This window comes from Bufo bufo, chromosome 1, assembly GCF_905171765.1.
Source record: "Bufo bufo chromosome 1, aBufBuf1.1, whole genome shotgun sequence".
In the NCBI taxonomy this organism is placed as follows: domain Eukaryota; kingdom Metazoa; phylum Chordata; class Amphibia; order Anura; family Bufonidae; genus Bufo; species Bufo bufo.
The window spans coordinates 48,621,299-48,643,517 of NC_053389.1; the positions used below are offsets into that span (position 1 = coordinate 48,621,299).

Sequence of the window (22,219 nt, forward strand, 5' to 3'; positions counted from 1 at the left end):
TGACTGGTACAGGGAGGAGGCATTATCGATGTGACTGGCATTGGGAGAGGAATTGGTTTAGTGACTGATACAGGGTGGAAGCAGCCTGGTAGTAATTGGCACTTGGAGGAGGCATTGGTGTAGTGACTGGTACAGGGAGGAGGCATTGGTGCAGTGACTGGTACAGGGAGGAGGCATTGGTGCAGTGACTGGTACATGGAGGAGGCATTGGTGCAGTGACTGGTACAGGGAGGAGGCATTGGTGCAGTGACTGGCACAGGGAGGAGGCATTGGTGCAGTGACTGGCACAGGGAGGAGGCATTGGTGCAGTGACTGGTACAGGGAGGAGGCATTGGTGCAGTGACTGGTACAGGGAGGAGGCATTGGTGCAGTGACTGGCACAGGGAGGAGGCATTGGTGCAGTGATTGGTACAGAGAGGAGGCATTGGTGCAGTGACTGGCACAGGGAGGAGGTATTGGTGCAGTGACTGGCACAGGGAGTAGGCATTGGTGCAATGACTGGCACAGGGAGGAGGCATTGGTGCAGTGACTGGTACATGGAGGAGGCATTGGTGCAGTGACTGGTACAGGGAGGAGGCACTGGTGCAGTGACTGGTACATGAAGGAGGCATTGGTGCAGTGACTGGTACAGGGAGGAGGCATAGGTGCAGTGACTGGCACAGGGAGGAGGCATCGGTGCAGTGACTGGCACAGGGAGGAGGCATTGGTGCAGTGACTGGCACAGGGAGGAGGCATTGGTGCAGTGATTGGTACAGAGAGGAGGCATTGGTGCAGTGACTGGCACAGGGAGGAGGTATTGGTGCAGTGACTGGCACAGGGAGGAGGCATTGGTGCAATGACTGGCACAGGGAGGAGGCATTGGTGCAGTGACTGGTACATGGAGGAGGCATTGGTGCAGTGACTGGTACATGGAGGAGGCATTGGTGCAGTGACTGGTACAGGGAGGAGGCATTGGTGCAGTGACTGGTACAGGGAGGAGGCATTGGTGCAGTGACTGGTACATGGAGGAGGCATTGGTGCAGTGACTGTTACAGGGAGGAGGCATTGGTGCAGTGACTGGTACAGGGAGGAGGCATTGGTGCAGTGACTGGTACAGGGAGAGGCATTGGTGCAGTGACTGGTACAGGGAGGAGGCATTGGTGCAGTGACTGGTACAGGGAGGAGGCATTGGTGCAGTGACTGGTACATGGAGGAGGCATTGGTGCAGTGACTGGTACAGGGAGGAGGCATTGGTGCAGTGACTGGTACAGGGAGGAGGCATTGGTGCAGTGACTGGCACAGGGAGGAGGTATTGGTGCAGAGACTGGTACATGGAGGAGGCATTGGTGCAGTGACTGGTACAGGGAGGAGGCATTGGTGCAGTGACTGGTACATGAAGGAGGCATTGGTGCAGTGACTGGTACAGGGAGGAGGCATTGGTGCAGTGACTGGCACAGGGAGGAGGCATCGGTGCAGTGACTGGCACAGGGAGGAGGCATTGGTGCAGTGACTGGCACAGGGAGGAGGCATTGGTGCAGTGATTGGTACAGAGAGGAGGCATTGGTGCAGTGACTGGCACAGGGAGGAGGTATTGGTGCAGTGACTGGCACAGGGAGGAGGCATTGGTGCAATGACTGGCACAGGGAGGAGGCATTGGTGCAGTGACTGGTACATGGAGGAGGCATTGGTGCAGTGACTGGTACAGGGAGGAGGCATTAGTGCAGTGACTGGTACATGGAGGAGGCATTGGTGCAGTGACTGGTACAGGGAGGAGGCATTGGTGCAGTGACTGGTACAGGGAGGAGGCATTGGTGCAGTGACTGGTACAGGGAGGAGGCATTGGTGCAGTGACTGGTACAGGGAGGAGGCATTGGTGCAGTGACTGGTACAGGGAGGAGGCATTGGTGCAGTGACTGGTACATGGAGGAGGCATTGGTGCAGTGACTGGTACAGGGAGGAGGCATTGGTGCAGTGACTGGCACAGGGAGGAGGTATTGGTGCAGAGACTGGTACATGGAGGAGGCATTGGTGCAGTGACTGGTACAGGGAGGAGGCATTGGTGCAGAGACTGGTACAGGGAGGAGGCATCGGTTTAGCAGGTGGACAGGTAGATGAGCCTGGCTGTTGCATTCAGGATGCATTAGCGAGGGGAGAGGTTAGTGAGGGGGGGGGGGGGCGATTAGTAACTTTTTCCTATGAGGGGCGCAGTGCAGCAGGACTGGGGTACCGGCAGGGACTTTATTTTGCAATCACTTCCAGTTCCTGAGTATAATTATTGCTTGCAGTGTCGGTGCCAGGGAGACCGAGTCGTGACCTTGATTGTGTCCTGATTCCCAGAACAGTTAATTGGGACCAATTAGCCGAGAAATCAAGTCTCCTGAAAGCAGAATTGTCAAGGAGGCGACTCTCACTCTTCTGTCTGCGCGGTGTTTTACATATCACAGCGCGCTCCTTAATGATGTCCCCGCACAACAAGAACAACATCCAGACACGGGCTAAATAATAAGAGGGGACACCAAAGTGGAACAAATGGCCGACACGGGCGCCAGGCGTCTCTAATAATAATATAATGGCCAGCTGTTTTGCACAATTGATTCTTATTGCTTTGTGGCTTCGTTGGGCAGACATTTCCGTAAGACGCGGGAGACTGCGGCCGCGCTCCAACCTCTGGAGGTGTCAGAGAAGCCTCCTGTTTAATAAGAGTCTCCCTTCTTTCCTGTCTTTACAGCTGCTCCGAGAGGACCCAAAATATCCATGACTCCGCTGAGAGCTCGGGTGGGGGACACAGTCCGGATGACAGTGCAAGGCTTTCAGGTACTGATGAAGCTTCCCATCCATCCCTGACACTGAATCCACTGGGACGAGGGACACGCCTCATTCCTTCCTCATTGCGCCTCATTCCTTCCTCATTGCGCCTCATTTCTGGCGTTGTTTTTTTTTTTGTGGGGTTCATGAAAGCAGATAAGCACTGTCACCCCCAAAACATTCACTATAGCTAAATATGGAGTATTCCAATTAGCGTTGAGCAAAGTATTTAAAAATTCGGTTCGGCCGCTTCGCCAAATCTTCCATTTCTTTGTAAGTAGTGGGTGCAATCACAGGGAACAACGGTTGCGCCGTTCCCCGTCATTGTATCCCTCAGAGGCGTTTATAGCTGATCGCGGCATCTGATAGCAATAATCCGGTGTAAAATAAAAATCTAAAATTACATCACACTTACCTCATCCATTTGATCGCGACGGGCCGGTGGCCGCCATCTTGATTGAAGATCTGGCGCGAAATCTTGCGCGGCTCGTGATGACGACATCACGTCAGCCGCTGTGGTGATGTCATAAGTCACCGCGCGCAGGATTTTGTGCGAGATCTTCAATCAAGATAGAGGCTGCCGGCCCGTCGCGAGCAAATGGACGAGGTAAGTATGATTTTTATTGTCTTTTTACACCATTTCAGGAAAAATCGATTCGCTACCACTTCGCGGACTTCGATTTGCTCAACACTAATTCCAATCTTAGACATTTCTGGCATATCTTTTGGGACCCGCACCTTCCTTCTAGTGAGGCAACCTCTGGCAGCCAAATCCTAGTGTGGACTCTCTCCCCATTCACTTCTATGCAGAACCCCCATTCTGAAGATAGGTGCAGGTCCCAGATTGGGGACCCAAATCTATCAGACATTTATGGGGTGTTTTGTGAGAATGCAGCGCCCCTTTAAGTGTCCAAGGCAGCAGGGACACCCCCTCCCCCTGTGAAAATGGTGCCCAGTAGATCCCAGCAATGTCGCTGGAAGTAAAGGATCCTATAGGATGTATTTTTTGTCCTACTTTTCTGTTTCCCCCTGGGATAAGCGGCTTTAGTGTCAGGCAGCTGCTTATCTCCCTCATGACTAACATAACAAGGAGAGGATCTCTCCCTCTAATAGGGTCATTCTCCATCTCTGGTTAGAAATATGATGACAGACTGACAGTAACAGTCTTCACGTAGGATCCTAGAGAATTGATGCCGACCCCGGATATTCAGAAGAAGTTGTCCGTTTAACGTTTCAGAAAAAGAGGCTAAATCTACTACTGATGTTTTAGCCATAATATATTTACATATATTATAATATATTATATATTCTAAATATATAATAATATATGTAAATATATTATGGCTAAAAACTTATATATATGTTTAAATTAAATTTAGCCTCTATTTCTGAAAAGTTTCTGTCGGGATTTGAACTCACAACCTTCTACATTACAGCCCAGAATGTTAACCACTACACTAGTACCACTACTACTACTAGTAAGTATTCCTATACAGAAGATGTCTCATATATGGAGTCAGAGCAGGGACTCCTAAGCCGAACAGTCAATAAATAGTTTCCAATACGTTGCCTGGATGGTCCAAGTTGCAGCGAGTCCCGAGAGTGAAGTGGGTCCTTATTCACAAAAATCAGTACATGTATCGGGGGACCGTGCAAGATTCGAAACCAATAAAGTTGTTGAACAATCGAGCCTTCAACCTTTATCCAGCAAGCACACACCAGTACATTTCGTGCGCCACTTCTTATTTAAACATCCTGTAAGACATCAAGAGAGACACATACATAGTGAAGCATTGTAGCGGGTACAACTGGTGTGTGCTTGCTGGATAAAGTTTGAAGGCTCGATGGTTCAACAACGTTATTGGTTTCGAATCCTGCTGGAATCCCCACACCCTTCCCTCTTCAAAGCAGGGGGTGCCTGGTGTAATGCTCGGGTTCTCCCGTTGACTTCCATTGTGCTCAGGTGCTCTGTAGAGCATCCGAGCATCGGGAAGTGTTCTACTCGAGCACCCGAGCACTTTGGTGCTCGACCAACACTAATTATTAACTCTTCCTATTCCTCTCTACAGAACGAGGTTTTTCCGGAGCCCCTCTTTACATGGATGAGGGTTGGAGGGCGACTTCTGGACGGCAGCTCGGAGCATGATGGCAAAGAACTGGTCCTGGAGAGGGTTCCGGCAGAGCTGAACGGCACTATGTACCGCTGCACAGCTCAGAACCCGCTGGGCTCTACAGACACACATACACGGTTAATAGTATTTGGTAAGTGCAGTTCTAGAGGCAGCCCCCCGCCGCAGCAGTGAGGGGGGGCAGAGGATTCCTAGTTTTTTTTATAGGCTCTGTTCTAATGTTCTTTCCTGCACATTCTGCGATTGTGTTCACTATGATGTAAAAAGCCAAGATGATGAGAAGACGCAAAGCTAGGACGGCACCAAAGGACTAAGGCCTGTTTCACACTTGTGTTTTGGTTTCCGGTTTTGAGATACGGCAGAGAATCTCAAAACCAAAACATTTCCGTTTGATGTTAACAGATCCGGATCCGTTCCGTTAGGGGGCGGTTGTGTTACATTGAAACGAAAAAAAAAAACGGATCCGTCACTAAAATCATTGTAAGGCCTCTTTCACACTACAGTATGTCCATTTCAGTGTTTTGCGTTCCGTTTTTAACGGATCCGTTGTTCCGTTTTTTTTGGTTCCGTTGTGTTTCCGTTTCCGTTCCGTCGTTCCGTTCCGTTTTTCCGTATGGCATATACAGTATACAGTAATTACATTGAAAAAATTGGGCTGGCCATAACATTTTCAATAGATGGTTCAGAAAAAACGGAACGTAAACGGAAGACATACGGATGCATTTCCGTATGTATTCAGTTTTTTTTGCGGACCCATTGACTTGAATGGAGCCACGGACCGTGATTTGCGGGCAATAATAGGACATGTTCTATCTTTCAACGGAACGGAAAAACGGAAATACGGAAATGGAATGCATACGGAACACATTCCGTTTTTTTTTGCGGAACCATTGAAATGAATGGTTCCGTATACGGACCGTATACGGAACGCAAAAAACGGACCGCAAAACGGAAAAAAAAACGGTAGTGTGAAAGAGGCCTAAGGCCTATTGCACACGACCGTATGGCTTTTTCAGTGTTTTGCGATCCGTTTTTCACGGATCCGTTGTTCCGTTTTTTGTTTCCGTTGTGTTTCCGTTTCTGTTCCGTTTTTCCGTTCCGTTTTTCCGTATGGCATATACAGTATACAGTAATTACATAGATAAAATTGGGCTGGCCATAACATTTTAAATAGATGGTTCAGCAAAAAACGGAACGGAAACGGAAGACATACGGATGCATTTCCGTATGTGTTCCGTTTTTTTGCGGACCCATTGACTTGAATGGAGCCACGGACTGTGATTTGCGGGCAATAATAGGACATGTTCTATGTTAAAACGGAACGGAAAAACGGAAATACGGAAACGGAATGCATACGGAGTACATTCCGTTTTTTTTGCGGACCCATTGAAATGAATGGTTCCGTATACGGACCGTATACGGAACGCAAAAAACGTCCAGTAAACGGGGAAAAAAAACGTCTGTGTGCAATAGGCCTAAGTCGGTGGGTGACGAATCAGAAAAAAATGGATCCGTCATCAATGACTTACATTGATTTTGCTGCCGGATCTGCTTTGTTCTGCAAAACCGCAGCTTGCAGCAGTTTTGGGTCCGGTCAAAAAACGCAACAAAACGGAACAGAAGGCATACTGATCAATTTTGTTCCCATTGACAAGGAATGGGGACAAAACGGAACCAATTTTTAGATCTTCTGCTGGATCTCAAAACCGGGATGCCACAACGTAAGTGTGAAACAGGCCAAAGATCTTAGTTTAGGAAATATTAGCGCCCCCTGCAGTCTGTATTAAAATGTCAGAGGTTTTATAGTAACGTTCCTGCACACGTAGAGAGCTGGGTCCGGTGTTACTTGGAGGAAGGAGAAATGGGCTCTTAAAGGGAATGAATGAGGAGAAGAGGACCAGGTTCCAGACATCCAGGTTCTCCAGGGCTGTAGATCACAACTTCCTTTATTTCATCCGTGATTATAACACCTTATACCGTATGTCCAGGGGCCACCATACACCACCGGAAAAACCAAGCAAATGCTTCGGGCCCCAGAGATCAGGGTGCCCGCTTTTGGCCACAAACGGTTGGCTAAAATAAATGACATAATGTCTCTGCCGCTAGTTCAGCTGCACAGGGGCCCAGCAGGAAAAGAGGGGATCTTCCTAGCAAAAAGGGGGGATCTTCCCAGCTGTAGAGCAGAAGTGTGCAGGCTGCACTGCTAAATTAAGGGCGGGGCTTAGTGAGACTTGGGAGGAGCTTAACTGTATGACAGAGTGGAGCTTATCAGTGTAACAGGGCAGAGCTTAGCTGTGTAATAGGGTGGAGCTTAGCCATGTGACAGGGCAGAGCTTAGAAGTGCCATGTGGGTGGAGTTTAGCAGTTCAACAGGGCCCCCAGATATAGTTTTGCTTGGGGCCCCAGAAAAGCCAGATCCAGCCAAACACTTCACCTGTACCTGGAAATCCTCAAACCCTTCAGACGATCAAAACTGGAGGTGACGCGGTCAGACAGCTGATCCCCACCGATCAGATATTCCTTATATTACAGATATCTGTATCGCGCTGGTTTATAATCGAATGTTCTGCGAGTTTCTAATACACTTTGTGTATTTATTGTCAATTCCTCGCCATTTTTCAAAAACTCTGCTTTCTGTCAGTGAGCAGGAACCTTTTTTTTTTTACACCGGGAGTCTGAAAGCACATGTAGACCTAATAATTCACACAGCTGAGGGTCTGCTACAGTCGTATCCAGTCTAGACAGTCCCCATAGACATGACCTGATACGTTTTGCCTGCACTGAGAAATTGTAGCGTTTGACAGCCACAGATAATTTTCTGAATTGGATACAACTGTAACAAACCATCAGCAGTGATAAATCTTAGGTTTTCGGTCTGATAGGGATTTTTTGTTTCTATTCAGTGGTAGCAAGCAGAGATCTTGAGAATTTGACATATTTTTGAAAGTCACGGAACATATCATTATTCAATGATTAACGGGATTTTCCAGGACTAACCTATTGATGACCTATCCATATCAGATCTGTGGGGGTCTGACACACGGCACCCCCCACTGATCAGCTGTTAGCATAGCCGCAGTTTCTGAAGGCTAACAGTGTGTATGGGGCCACAACACCACAGCGCCATATACTATGTAGTGGCCATTCTCAGGTATTGCAACTGAGCTCCCGTTCTCTTGAATAGGAGTTGCAGCTGCAGTACCCAAGAACAGCCACTACATAGCATGTGGTGCTGTGGTGTTCTGTACCCGTACACTACTTACTTCTGGAACCATGGGTGCTGCTGCTGACCGGTGGGTGTGTGGAGTGTCAGACCCCCACCAATCTGACAATTATCACCTAACGGGGTGGTATGACATCAATATGTTGGTCGCGGAAGACCCCTTTAAATTTTATGTAAACCCCTTTACAGCTATGGCCACTGTCAGGATGGTTTACTCTCCACCGGGCCCGAAACAGGTAAGAAATGAAGTGGCCTCTAGGGTTATGCCACCCTCCTATTTTGCATGGGGGAAAAATGAGGTCTGGGCCCCCCCTAAAATTTAGGAAAGGGGTGAGGAGTGGCTTCGTATCAGCTGAGCTTAAGGTCATGAGCTGGAAAATTTTACCCCCAGGGGACATGGGTTTATAAGAAATGTTTCCGTGAGGCTCTGTACAGACTGTGGCGCAGAATCCGGGGTGATACATTGTATTCGTGGAGGGCCACATTGTAACCTTCTCTAATAAACTGTCTGTTTCCTCGCAGAAAATCCCAATATTCCGAGGGGAACAGAGGATTCAAACGGTGAGTTAAGATCGAAAGCAGAAAGTATCTGCGAACGAGACTAAAATAGATCTCTGCCGCTTCCAGCCAGGAGCGCTCGGGGCTTTTTTTCCCAAAAATAAATTAACAACTGTCTCCATTAGCAACAGGAGCAAAAAATAGACGGCGGCCCCTGCAGATAAACTGTTTGGAAGATAAGAAACGTATAAAGTAGTGAAAGGAGATGATACCGTCAGGCGGCAGCGCACTTAATATCTGCAATTTATGTCCCAGAGTCCGGTGCGAGGGCCGATACCACAGACAGCATCCTGCAGGACCAGGGGGGAAGGGGCTTAAATAGCAATTCCCCGAAATGCATGGCTGCATGGGAAGGGTAGCAGGGGTATGGTTCATGCAGGAACCTGCAAAATCTCAACATGAGGGGGCATTGTGCTGCTGTGTTCAGTTCACAAAGGGTTGTGTAGACCGGAGACAATTGTAACAAACCCTCAGCTGTGAGCTCTGAGGCTTCTGCGGAGGTTCGAGTGGAAGCTCAAGCAACACGATCCTTGCCCGTGCTGCGGACTGCAAATTACACTTGAATGGGGTCTGCGATCCGCATCCAACAGTCTATGCAGTAGTGCATGCACCACTTTTTTGCGGTGCGGACAGAGAACACACGGAAGCGCTCTGTAGTGCTTTCATGCCTTCATTCCGCACCGCACTGTATCTCCCGGAGTGCAGACCCATTCAAGCGATACAGTGTGCACACGGCGGGAGCCCGTATATTGCCTGCTGTTTGCGGGCCGCAATACGGACACGGCCGGCACATGTGCATCAGCCTTAAGGATGTTGAATTTGTATAAGGAGCAGGAATCCGTCACCAAGCTTTTCCTTCCCCTGTGTTACCTTGCACTTTGTTCTCCTTACGTCCCGGGTCTCCTCTCAGCGTTCTCCTTCCTTCATACTAACACCTGACCCTGCTCACCCCTCACTCCCTGACTGTTGCATGAGGTTATTACAATATACTATAGATTATACATTAGGCTAGAGAACAGCGGATGGGTAGGAGTGCGATCGCTGGGACTCCCACTAACAATGCAAATGGGGTCCCTGGAGCTTGAGTGGAGAGCAGCGATTCCAAATGGGCGCTTCACTATCTTCATCAATCTCATAGATTCAGAATCGAGTGGCCACATGTATCCTCGACCGCTGCTGCATTCCAGCGCCTCCTCACTGGAGTCCTACTGTGAGGATCTACGGCAGCCGTGGGGTCCTCCTCTCGTGATCTGTGGGCCCCCCCCCCCAGACAGCAGACACTCACTGCCTGTGAATAGGAGATGAATGCTGCTCATGAGAAAACCCCTTTGATTGTGCGGGCGCTGGTGATGTGACACGACTAGTGTTGAGCGAACTTGTGTTTTAAGTTCGGGCGTCTAAAGTTCGGGTTCGGGTTATCGAAGAATCGCGTTATAGATTCCGCTACCACGGACCATAACGGAATTTAGAATCCATAACGCGATTCTTCGATAACCCGAACCCGAACTTTAGACGCCGAACTTAAAACACAAGTCCGCTCAACACTAGACACGACCAGTGGAGGTATTGTATATTGTTGTGTGCAAGTCCTTGACATAGTCCTTGTGTTATCATTTAGTACTCGCCTTAAAGGGCACCTGTCAGCATGTTTTTACAACCCCAAACCGCCTCCAGTACCTGATCGTTCTCCTCCATTAGGGCTCATGCACACGGCCATTGCCCTGCCATGACTGTATTGCGGCCCGCATACCGGGGGTCCGCAATACACGGGTCACGGTCCGTGTGCATTCCGCATCACGGATGTAGAACCATTCACTTGAATGGGTCCGCAAACCCGGAGATGCGGTGCGGAAGCACGGATCGGAACCCCACGGAAGCACTACAGATGTTTCTGGTCGTGATGTTTCTGGCCGTTCCTCTGCACCGCAAAAAAGTAGTGCATGCACTACTTTTTATTGGTGCAGACCGTCGGATGCGGATCGCGGTCGGTGCCCGTGTATTGCGGACCGCAATTTGCGGTCCCCAATGCATGGGCCCTCACAGTGTGGCCACACCCGGCCTTCTCTTCTATAAGCTTTATTCCTTCATCTCCGGAGTTTCACTGCATTCATGTCTTTACCGTAAAGAAAACTCCTGCTGATCGCTCCGGCAATTTTCTCCTTAATTCTGCTTCTGAGAAACTTTCGGAAAATTACAGCGATTAAAATCTTCATGACAGTGAGATAATTTGTGAGGACTCTGCTACGTCAATTATGTGATGGAGGCGCGCGGGATGAATGGATTCTGCCTGCGCACCTGGCCTTAAAAAACACGTACAGACCTGGCAGGCGCCAACGTCGGTGGGTTTAAGGCGTTAACCCGACAGTGTAACAAGCTTTGCACATTGTTAAACTAAGCCAGTGTCATAAGCTTGTGCGTTAATGCGCCAGGAAATAGTTTAACGCCTGCTACATCTGTACAAACCTATCATGTGGTGATGGCGGATGAAAGGTGACATCACTCAATCGAAATCATCCTATCATCGCAAAACCGTCCACCGGTGACCAATCGTCATTGTGGTTTTTCTGAGAGCCCCCCTCCAGTAACTGCAAGAGCAGTGTGCAGAATATGCGGAAAAGGTACCAAAGGATGGAAAAGTAGTGTTAACTATAGCAACTGTAACGGCCAGTCAGCTCCGCTCACATGTAGCAGTGGTAGTGCAGTACACAGGCTGCACCATGACTGCGCAAAAGCTTCTTGGTGTGGCCTTTCTACGTGATGTAACCAGGACGCTGTCTGGATGGGACATCATTTTTAAGAAACTAAAATTTCCTACTTTAATTTTTATTTCAATTTCAAGAACTTTGCTTGCTGTCATTGATTGGAAACACTGCCTAAATTCACAGACTAAGGCCTCATGCACACGACCGTTGTGTGCATCCGTGGCCGTTGTTCCGTTTTCCATGATTTTCTGCGGACCCATTGACTTTGGACCGTTGTTCATCCGCGGCCGTGATCCGTGTTTCTTGTCCTATTTTTTTGACGGACAACGGTTCACGGACCCATTCAAGTCAATGGGTCCGTGAAAAAACACGGATGCACACAAGATTGGCATCCGCGTCCGTGATCCGTGGCCGTTGGCAACTTTCACACAGACGGATCACAGATCCGTCTGCATAAAATCTTTTTCAGATTCGTGAAAACTCATATCCGACAGTATATTCTAACACAGAGGCGTTCCCATAGTTTCACGCTTCAAGTTAGAATATACTGAGAACTGTGTACATGACTGCCCCCTGCTGCCTGGCAGCACCCGATCTTTTACAGGGGGCTGGTATCCGCACAATTAAGGCTACTTTCACACTAGCGTTCGGAGCGGATCCGTCTGATGTTTCATCAGACGGATCCGCTCCGATAATGCAGACGTTTGCATCCGTTCAGAACGGATCCGTCTGCATTATAACTTAGAAAAATTTCTAAGTCTGAAAGTAGCCTGAGCGGATCCGTTCAGACGGATCCGCTTGAAGATTGAGCCATATTGTGTCATCTTCAAGCGGATCCGTCCCCATTGACTTCCATTATAAGTCTGGACGGATCCGCTCGCCTCCGCACGGCCAGGCGGACACCCGAACGCTGCGGAGCGGAGGCTGAGCGCTGGCAGGCGGATGCATTCTCAGTGGATCCGCCTCCACTGAGAATGCATTGGGGCCAGACGGATGCGTTCAGGACCGCTCGTGAGCCCCTTCAAACGGAGCGCACGAGCGGACACCCGAACGCTAGTGTGAAAGTAGCCTTACCCCTCAGGTGCTGCACCTAAAGGGTTAATTGTGCGTATCATAGCCCCCTGTAAGAGATCAGGTGCTGCCGGGCAGTGCGGCCTCCCCTCTCCCCCCCCCCCAGTTAAAATCACGTTCCGAATCCCCCATCATTGGTGGCAGTGGAGCGGCCGGGGGCTCCTCCTACTGGTTAGTGACAGGTCTGATCCTCCAAAAATCAAGGAAGACCCACGGACGAAAAAACGGTCACGGATCACGGACCAACGGAACCCCATTTTGTGGACCGTGAAAAAATACTGTCGTGTGCATGAGGCCTTACTCAGTCCTGCTGATGCATCGGATTAAACCATCCTCTGCTGCAACACAAATCTTTCTACCGGACTTCAGGCTGATGCATTTTTCCTGCACTGATACAATGTAACAAAAGCCTCGGTCACGTCAGCTGTATCAGGAAGAATGTTTGGTCTGTGGATGACCTGGATGGACGGATGTCTTTTTCCAGCCTATGTTATGATGTAACCAACAATGTGCCCTTTCACTGACAGCAAGCAGAGACTTAACTTCAGGTGGAGGACTGAATTTGAAACAGTGAATGAGCTTCTTTTTGTATGAGGGCTCATGCAAACAAACTTATTTTGTTTCCGTGTCCGTTCAGTTTTTTTTGCGGTCCGTATGCGGAACCACTCACTTCAATGGGGCTGCAAAAAAACGGAAATGGCTCAGTGTGCGTTCCGTGTCTGTATGTCCGTTCCACAAAAAAGTAGAACATGTCCTATTATTGTCCGCATTACGGACAAGGATAGGACTGTTCTATTAGGGGCCGGCTGTTCCGTTCCACAAAATACGGAATGCACACGTGTTCATGAGCCCTAAAGCTATTAGTGATAACATCCTCTGCTGCCCTGAAAGTAACGCATCAGGCTTTGACTCATCTGTCAAAAAAAATTTGAGGATTGGACATGTTGAAATCAAACAGCCCAATCCTTTTCTGCCTCAACATTGGGAGGCCCTAATACACATTAAAGGGGTTGTCCGAGTGTTTAATCCTCATTATGCCCAGAACCCACCACTGATCAGCTGTTTGAAGAGGCTGCAGCGCTCCCCCTCGCAGTATACAAAAGCACAGCGCCTCCATTGGTTAGTGGCTGTGATTGGTATTGCAGCTCAGTCCCATTCACTTGAATGGGAATGAGCTGCGCCTACGCCATATGACTGATGTAACTGTCCAAGGAAGAGTCGTCGGTGTCTTTTCAAACAGCTGATTGGCCGGAGTGCCAGAGGTCGGACCCCCACCGATCAGACACCGATGACCTATTTTGAGGATAGCTCATCAGTATTAAACACTCGGACAACCCCTTTAAATGGTTGACCAGTCCAGCCTACATTTATGTGTATGGCTAAGTCTCCCCTTGGTTATGTTGTTCCACCCTCAGATCTAACATTTGTCTCCTTGTTCCCGCAGGTTCTGTCTCCATGTACAGCCACCCAAGACTAATTTTGGTGCTCATACTTTTGACAGTGATTTTGGAACTCACGTGAGAATAGGGCGCTCGTCTAACCCGTCCCCCCCCCCCCCCAATAAGGACTCCACAAAGCATCCATCACTCCCACGTCAGTTTTATTTTCTATACTAGCTCCCGTCTTGTTGGTTTCTGTCTGTGTTTTAGCTTCCTTGAGCTGATAAATTAAAAAACGGAAAAAAAAAAAAAAAGAAGAAAAAAAAACAAAAAACCACACAAAATCTTTCCTTCTCGATGTTGAACTGCAGTTCTGTGCGGTGACGGTCTGACCGTCCGGACGTGTGACTTCATAGAGAAGCGCGGTACACTTCTATTGGATTCGGAGAACTGGGAAATTTGGCTGAAGTTTGGTTTTAGCTCAACCTCGGAAACAAAGATGGCGGCCACGGGATATAATAAAGGACATCTGCCTAACGATGGACACAAAGCAGTGACGAGAATTTAGTAATAATAATAATAAAAAGATATAAAATAAAAAGATAATTTTGGGCGACATGAATAAAATCAGAATGTTTTGTATCCGCTCGTCATTTATCCTCTATAATGTAACATGAGAAGGGGGGGGGGATTAATATACAACGTTGTCATGGTTACATAATGCTTTCTGGTCATATTGCTAATACATTGCATAATTTAGTTTTATAGCAACCAGACATCAGTTTTTTCTTGCACACAGCTCCAAATCCCCTGTATAGACATAGTGCAATTATTCTGACTGCAGCCACCACTAGGGGGAGCTTCAGAGCTAACTGCATACTGCTTTAGGCCTCATGCACACGGCCATTCCAAATTGCGCTCCCCAATGCACGAGCACCATCTGTTCAACTTGAATGGGTCCATTATCAGTCCACACCGTAAAAAAAAATAGAACATGTTCGGTGCGGAACCACGGAGAGAACCCCAATGAAGCACTCCGTAGTGCTTCCGTGGGGTTCTGTGCCTCTGTTCCGCACCGTGATACGGGGTGCACACGGCCAGTGCCCACATATTGCGGAGCTGCAGTACGGGCACTGCCGGGCGAGGGCCGTGTGTATGGGGCCTTATTATGGCATTTAAAGGGGTTTTGTCATCTCTGACTTTGATGGTATATCACTAGGATAGGTGCAGGTACCACCTATGAGACTCGCACACTATCTCCCTCTAGTGGTGGCTACGTGTAACCCAAATTTTATTATAGCACCCTATGTTTATGCAGAGGATTTGGCGCTGTGTATCAGAAAAATTGAGCTCTATTTGTAATTAAGAAACTGATCAGCACAGAATGTTCAGCCTAAAATGATATGTTTTTAAAATTGCGGAAATTCACTTTAGTGGGCCGTCTTCTCTAAATGAGACTTCATCATTGTACTGCAGCGTTCTAATATTCTTTAAATTTGCTCGCCATATGGAAGATTTCTGCTTGATGTGAATGGAAGCGTTAAGGTAAAAACATCCAGATTTAGTCCCTCTTATCACCGCTGAAGGTTTGCTACAATGTATCAGGGTGGTTACTGTAACAGCTTACAGTCTGGTGACTGAGACTCTGGATTTCTGTAGCTTTGTCGCAATGATACTGTTGTAACAAATCTCTCTACTGCCCCAGGCTCCAGGACGATCAGTTTTGCATTTGCTGATACATTGTAACAACCTTCAGGACAAAGTAAAGACCAGTTTCAGCCATGAGGTCTAAAAGGGTCGTCCGGGGTGTCTAATATTGACGCCCAATCCAGTGATGGCTACTCCAGCTGTGGTGAAACTACGACCCCCATCATGCTCCATTTATTTCTATGGAGTTCTGAGAACAGCCAAGCAAGTTTACATCTTGGGAGTCATAGTTTTAACACAGCTGTAGTGCCGGAGGTTAGCCATCCCAGGGATAGGTCATCAGTATCTGATCGTGGGGGTCCGGCTCCTGGCACCACCTGTCAATCAGCTGTTTGAAGCGCTGTGGCCTCTGCCTAGGCCAGTGATGTCACAATCATTGGTCACATGACCTAGGCGCAGCTCAGTCCCATTTAAGTGTGAATGGGCCTGAGCTGCAGTACCAAGTACAGACACTATCCAATGGGTGGCGCTGTGCTTGGTGAGCTGTGAGGAGGCTCATCGCACCGCTGCAGCCTCTTTAAACAGGTGACTGTCGGCGGTGCGGGAGTTAGACCCCTGCCACCCCAGCCTGAGGAAAACCCCTTAAAACAAGAATGTTTCTATTCACTGACATCTTAAAGAGATCTTGAGAATGGTGAGGAATTGAAGCCTAATTGAATGTAATCATTATTTAATGATTACATTTCCATAAAATCCATGATATCTAGAAACTTGAGTAGAGGAGGAAATGCTGCAACATAAAAATAATTACAGCCTTCTCGTTAAATCCTCCATTGCTCCGGAGCTCCCTGCCGATCCAGCGCCGATGTCATCCCATAAGTGCTGGCGCTTGGATGTATGGCACATCATAATATGACATCATCACTGCAGTATCAGCAGGGACCATGTCAGAGGACTGGAGTGATGGGGGATTTAACAAGTGAGAAATATATATTTATTTATTTTATTTATTTATTTATCTTGCACCATTTCCTGCTCTTAGGCTACTTTCACACTTGCGGCAGGACGGATCCGACAGGCTGTTCACCATGTCGGATCCGTCCTTCCGCTATTTCGCCGGACCGCCGCTCTGTCCCCATTGACTATAATGGGGACGGGGGGCGGAGCTCCGGCGCAGCACGGCGGTGCACAGCGAAAGCCGCTGGACTAAAAAGTTGGACATGCAGGACCTTTTAGTTCCGCGGCTTTCGCCGTGCTGCGCCGGAGCTCCGCCGCCGTCACAGCCTGTCGGATCCGTCCTGCCGCAAGTGTGAAAGTACCCTTACTCAGTTTTCTGAAAATCCCGGACAACCCCTTTTAAGGTTACGTATAAGGTCTAAAGCCGCCTGTAAACACCAAGTTACCCACAATTCCCACCAGCGATCTCGTGTCTGTGCAGGTGGAGCTTTTTCTTGGGTTTCGATTATGATGAAAAACAATTTTTTTCATTTTTTTTTTCCTCCTCACTTTAAGGCCTCATGCACACGACCATATGTATTTTGTGGTTCGCAAAACGCGGATCCGTAAAATACGGATACCAGCCATATGCATTACTCACTTTCCACGGGCCTAGTTGTGAAAAAAAACTATTCTTATGCGCAAAATGGACAAGAATAGGACAGGTTCTATTTTTTTGCAGGATGTGCGGACATATGGAGGTGGACCACACACGTTGTGCTGTCCGCATTTTTAGCGGCCCCATTGAATGAAATGAATGGGTCTGCAACCAATCCCAATCTGCAAAAAATGTGGTCGTGGCATGAAGCCTTATATAGCATCCGATCAGCAGATAATGGAACTAAGGTGCCAGAGCCTAACAGGAAATCAGCAGAACTGTGAATGCAGCTCTGGATGTGACTGATGTGTCATTGAGGATCAGTACAATAGAACCAGTCAATGTATCTAGTATTCTATGGAGAAGTAAGCCATAGAAGGAGGATTGGAGGTGGAGCAGCACAGGAAGGAGTATGGATGTAACGCCTCCTACTGGACGAGTGGTGAAATACTAGAATACAACCAGCGTGATACAAACTAGCTCGTTGCTGATGGCCGCAGCAGATTTGTGATGTGATCTGAATAAGAAAAATAATAGTTTTTGCTCCCGTGTGACATTTGTGGTGCGAACGCTGCGGTTGGGATGGGTGGAAGCGTTGATTTATCAGACAACGCGGAGCCTGGAGGGACTGGGAGAAGTGACATATTGTGTGTTACCAGCTCAGTCGTTACGCCTGCTATTTCTGGAAGCCGCCTCCTCGTGTAACAACGTAATGAGGCAGACATGTTAGTATTCACACTATGGCTCCTCCAGAATGTATAATGTATTGTATCAGGTACCGCTTTACAGGCCTTTGGGAACCGCATCATTTTCTGGTGTCAACTAGAGGTCAGATCCACCGAACTGATTTTAACAAGGAAACAGACTTTATTTTGCAGGCGCATCATTTATTCATGGCGAGCCGCGCGGCTCCTTGTGTTTAACACGCAGCCCAGATTGTGGATGAATATTTATCTTTTCTTCCTCCACCGACATCTGCACTTTTTTTTTGTTCAAGGAAAATTTGTTCTGGTAACATGCAAGAAGCTCAAGACGTCTCCAAGGGAAGCTTAGGGGGGAATGTCTCCTCTCGGCTTTGCTTCCAGCAAACAAGCCCAGAACACAAGGCCGCGAAGAGTGTCACATGATACATATACGCGAATGGCGAATCCTGTCCTCTGCCATCGATACTGCTTCGGATGGAGGAGAATTCCCATCTTCTGAGAGTCCAGAAGAGGCGCTGGTGACGTGGTCAGGCCCTGAACCAGTCGGGCGGTTTTGTGAAAATGAATAATAGCTTCTTATTACAGCATGCTAACGTAATCATGATTTCAATGGGAACTGTGTCATTCCACAGTTTCACCTGTGGTGGTGCTGCAGGGATATTGAGCAGTTGATGACAGGATTCTTCTACAGATCGCAGCTGATCAATGGGACAACGCGTGTTTCAAAGAATAATGGATCTTCTAACTTGAACAACCCTTTTAACCACCTCAGCCCCCAGTGCTTAAACACCCTGAAAGACCAGGCCACTTTTTACACTTCTGCACTACACTACTTTCACCGTTTATTGCTCGGTCATGCAACTTACCACCCAAATGAATTTTACCTCCTTTTCTTCTCACTAATAGAGCTTTCATTTGGTGGTATTTCATTGCTGCTGACATTTTTACTTTTTTTGTTATTAATCGAAATTTAACGATTTTTTTGCAAAAAAATGACATTTTTCACTTTCAGTTGTAAAATTTTGCAAAAAAAACGACATCCATATATAAATTTTGCTCTAAATTTATTGTTCTACATGTCTTTGATAAAAAAAAATGTTTGGGTAAAAAAAAAATGGTTTGGGTAAAAGTTATAGCGTTTACAAACTATGGTACAAAAATGTGAATTTCCGCTTTTTGAAGCAGCTCTGACTTTCTGAGCACCTGTCATGTTTCCTGAGGTTCTACAATGCCCAGACAGTACAAACACCCCACAAATGACCCCATTTCTGAAAGTACACACCCTAAGGTATTCGCTGATGGGCATAGTGAGTTCATAGAACTTTTTATTTTTTGTCACAAGTTAGCGGAAAATGATGATTTTTTTCTTTTTTTTTTTTTTTCTTACAAAGTCTCATATTCCACTAACTTGTGACAAAAAATAAAAACTTCCATGAACTCACTATGCCCATCACGAAATACCTTGGGGTCTCTTCTTTCCAAAATGGGGTCACTTGTGGGGTAGTTATACTGCCCTGGCATTCTAGGGGCCCAAATGTGTGGTAAGGAGTTTGAAATCAAATTCTGTAAAAAATGACCTGTGAAATCCGAAAGGTGCTCTTTGGAATATGGGCCCCTTTGCCCACCTAGGCTGCAAAAAAGTGTCACACATCTGGTATCTCTGTACTCAGGAGAAGGTGGGGAATGTGTTTTGGGGTGTCATTTTACATATACCCATGCTGGGTGAGAGAAATATCTTGGCAAAATACAACTTTTCCCATTTTTTTATACAAAGTTGGCATTTGACCAAGATATTTATCTCACCCAGCATGGGTATATGTAAAAAGACACCCCAAAACACATTCCCCAACTTCTCCTGAATACAGAGATACCAGATGTGTGACACTTTTTTGCAGCCTAGGTGGGCAAAGGGGCCCATATTCCAAAGAGCACCTTTCGGATTTCACTCGTCATTTTTTACAGAATTTGATTTCAAACTCCTTACCACACATTTGGGCCCCTAGAATGCCAGGGCAGTATAACTACCCCACAAGTGACCCCATTTTGGAAAGAAGACACCCCAAGGTATTCCGTGAGGGGCATGGCGAGTTCCTAGAATTTTTTATTTTTTGTCGCAAGTTAGTGGAAAATGCTGATTTTTTTTTATTTATTTTTTTTCATACAAAGTCTCATATTCCACTAACTTATGACAAAAAATAGAAACTTCCATGAACTCACTATGCCCATCAGCGAATACCTTGGGGTCTCTTCTTTCCAAAATGGGGTCACTTGTGGGGTAGTTATACTGCCCTGGCATTCTAGGGGCCCAAATGTGTGGTAAGGAGTTTGAAATCAAATTCTGTAAAAAATGACGAGTGAAATCCGAAAGGTGCTCTTTGGAATGTGGGCCCCTTTGCCCACCTAGGCTGCAAAAAAGTGTCACATATCTGGTATCTCCGTATTCAGTAGAAGTTGGGGAATGTGTTTTGGGGTGTCTTTTTACATATACCCATGCTGGGTGAGATAAATATCTTGGTCAAATGCCAACTTTGTATAAAAAAATGGGAAAAGTTGTCTTTTGCCAAGATATTTCTCTCACCCAGCATGGGTATATGTAAAATGACACCCCAAAACACATTCCCCACCTTCTCCTGAGTACGGAGATACCAGATGTGTGACACTTTTTTGCAGCCTAGGTGGGCAAAGGGGCCCATATTCCAAAGAGCACCTTTCGGATTTCACTCGTCATTTTTTACAGAATTTGATTTCAAACTCCTTACCACACATTTGGGCCCCTAGAATGCCAGGGCAGTATAACTACCCCACAAGTGACCCCATTTTGGAAAGAAGAGACCCCAAGGTATTCGCTGATGGGCATAGTGAGTTCATGGAAGTTTTTATTTTTTGTCACAAGTTAGTGGAATATGAGACTTTGTATGAAAAAATAAATAAATAAAAAAATCATCATTTTCCACTAACTTGTGACAAAAAATAAAAAATTCTAGGAACTCGCCATGCCCCTCACGGAATACCTTGGGGTGTCTTCTTTCCAAAATGGGGTCACTTGTGGGGTAGTTATACTGCCCTGGCATTTTCCAGGGGCCCTAATGTGTGGTAAGTAGGTAAATGACCAGTGAAATCCGAAAGGTGCTCTTTGGAATGTGGGCCCCTTTGCCCACCTAGGCTGCAAAAAAGTGTCACACATGTGGTATCGCCGTATTCAGGAGACGTTGGGGAATGTGTTTTGTGGTGTCTTTTTACATATACCCATGCTGGGTGAGAGAAATATCTTGGCAAAAGACAACTTTTTCCATTTTTTTATACAAAGTTGGCATTTGACCAAGATATTTATCTCACCCAGCATGGGTATATGTAAAATGACACCCCAAAACACATTGCCCAACTTCTCCTGAGTACGGCGATACCAGATGTGTGACACTTTTTTGCAGCCTAGATGCGCAAAGGGGCCCAAATTCCTTTTTAGGAGGGCATTTTTAGACATTTGGATACCAGACTTCTTCTCACGCTTTGGGGCCCCTAGAATGCCAGGGCAGTATAAATACCCCACATGTGACCCCATTTTGGAAAGAAGACACCCCAAGGTATTCAATGAGGGGCATGGCGAGTTCATAGAATTTTTTTTTTTTTGGCACAAGTTAGCGGAAATTGATATTTTTTATTTTTTTCTCACAAAGTCTCCCGTTCCGCTAACTTGGGACAAAAATTTCAATCTTTCATGGACTCAATATGCCCCTCACGGAATACCTGGGGGTGTCTTCTTTCCGAAATGGGGTCACATGTGGGGTATTTATACTGCCCTGGCATTCTAGGGGCCCTAAAGCGTGAGAAGAAGTCTGGAATATAAATGTCTAAAACATTTTACGCATTTGGATTCCGTGAGGGGTATGGTGAGTTCATGTGAGATTTTATTTTTTGTCACAAGTTAGTGGAATATGTGACTTTGTAAGAAAAAAAAAAAATTCCGCTAACTTGGGCCAAAAAAAAGACTGAATGCAGCCTTACAGGGGGGGGGGGATCAATGACAGGGGGGGTGATCAATGACAGGGGGGTGATCAGGGAGTCTATATGGGGTGATCACCCAACTGTCATTGATCACCCCCCTGTAAGGCTGCATTCAGACGTCCGTATGATTTTTACGGATCCGATCAGTCTATCAGTGGATCCGTAAAAATCATGCGGACATCTGAATGGAGCTTTACAGGGGGGTGATCAATGACAGAGGGGTGATCAATGACAGGGGGGTAATCAATGACAGGGGGGTGATCAGGGAGTCTATATGGGGTGATCACCACAGTCATTGATCACTCCCCTGTAAGGCTGCATTCAGACGTCCGTATGATTTTTACGGATCCGATCAGTCTATCAGTGGATCCGTAAAAATCATGCGGACATCTGAATGGAGCTTTACAGGGGGGTGATCAATGACAG

The 22,219-nt window shown here is 47.1% G+C and overlaps 1 protein-coding gene across 3 annotated transcripts in view; it reads left to right on the forward strand.

The window, feature by feature from the left end:
* IGSF21 (immunoglobin superfamily member 21) overlaps window positions 1-14,398 on the forward strand; it is a 511,660-nt gene extending 497,262 nt beyond the window's left edge. For 2 of the 3 annotated variants that reach the window (XM_040423085.1, XM_040423094.1), the window contains exons 7-10: window positions 2,708-2,793; window positions 4,854-5,046; window positions 8,659-8,697; window positions 13,912-14,398. In XM_040423085.1, coding sequence (XP_040279019.1) covers window positions 2,708-2,793; window positions 4,854-5,046; window positions 8,659-8,697; window positions 13,912-13,988 — 395 coding nt within the window. In that variant the 3' untranslated portion in view covers window positions 13,989-14,398. The remainder of the gene's footprint in view (window positions 1-2,707; window positions 2,794-4,853; window positions 5,047-8,658; window positions 8,698-13,911) is intronic. The other variant, XM_040423101.1, reaches the window with a different exon arrangement.
* The last annotated feature ends 7,821 nt before the right edge of the window (window positions 14,399-22,219 follow it).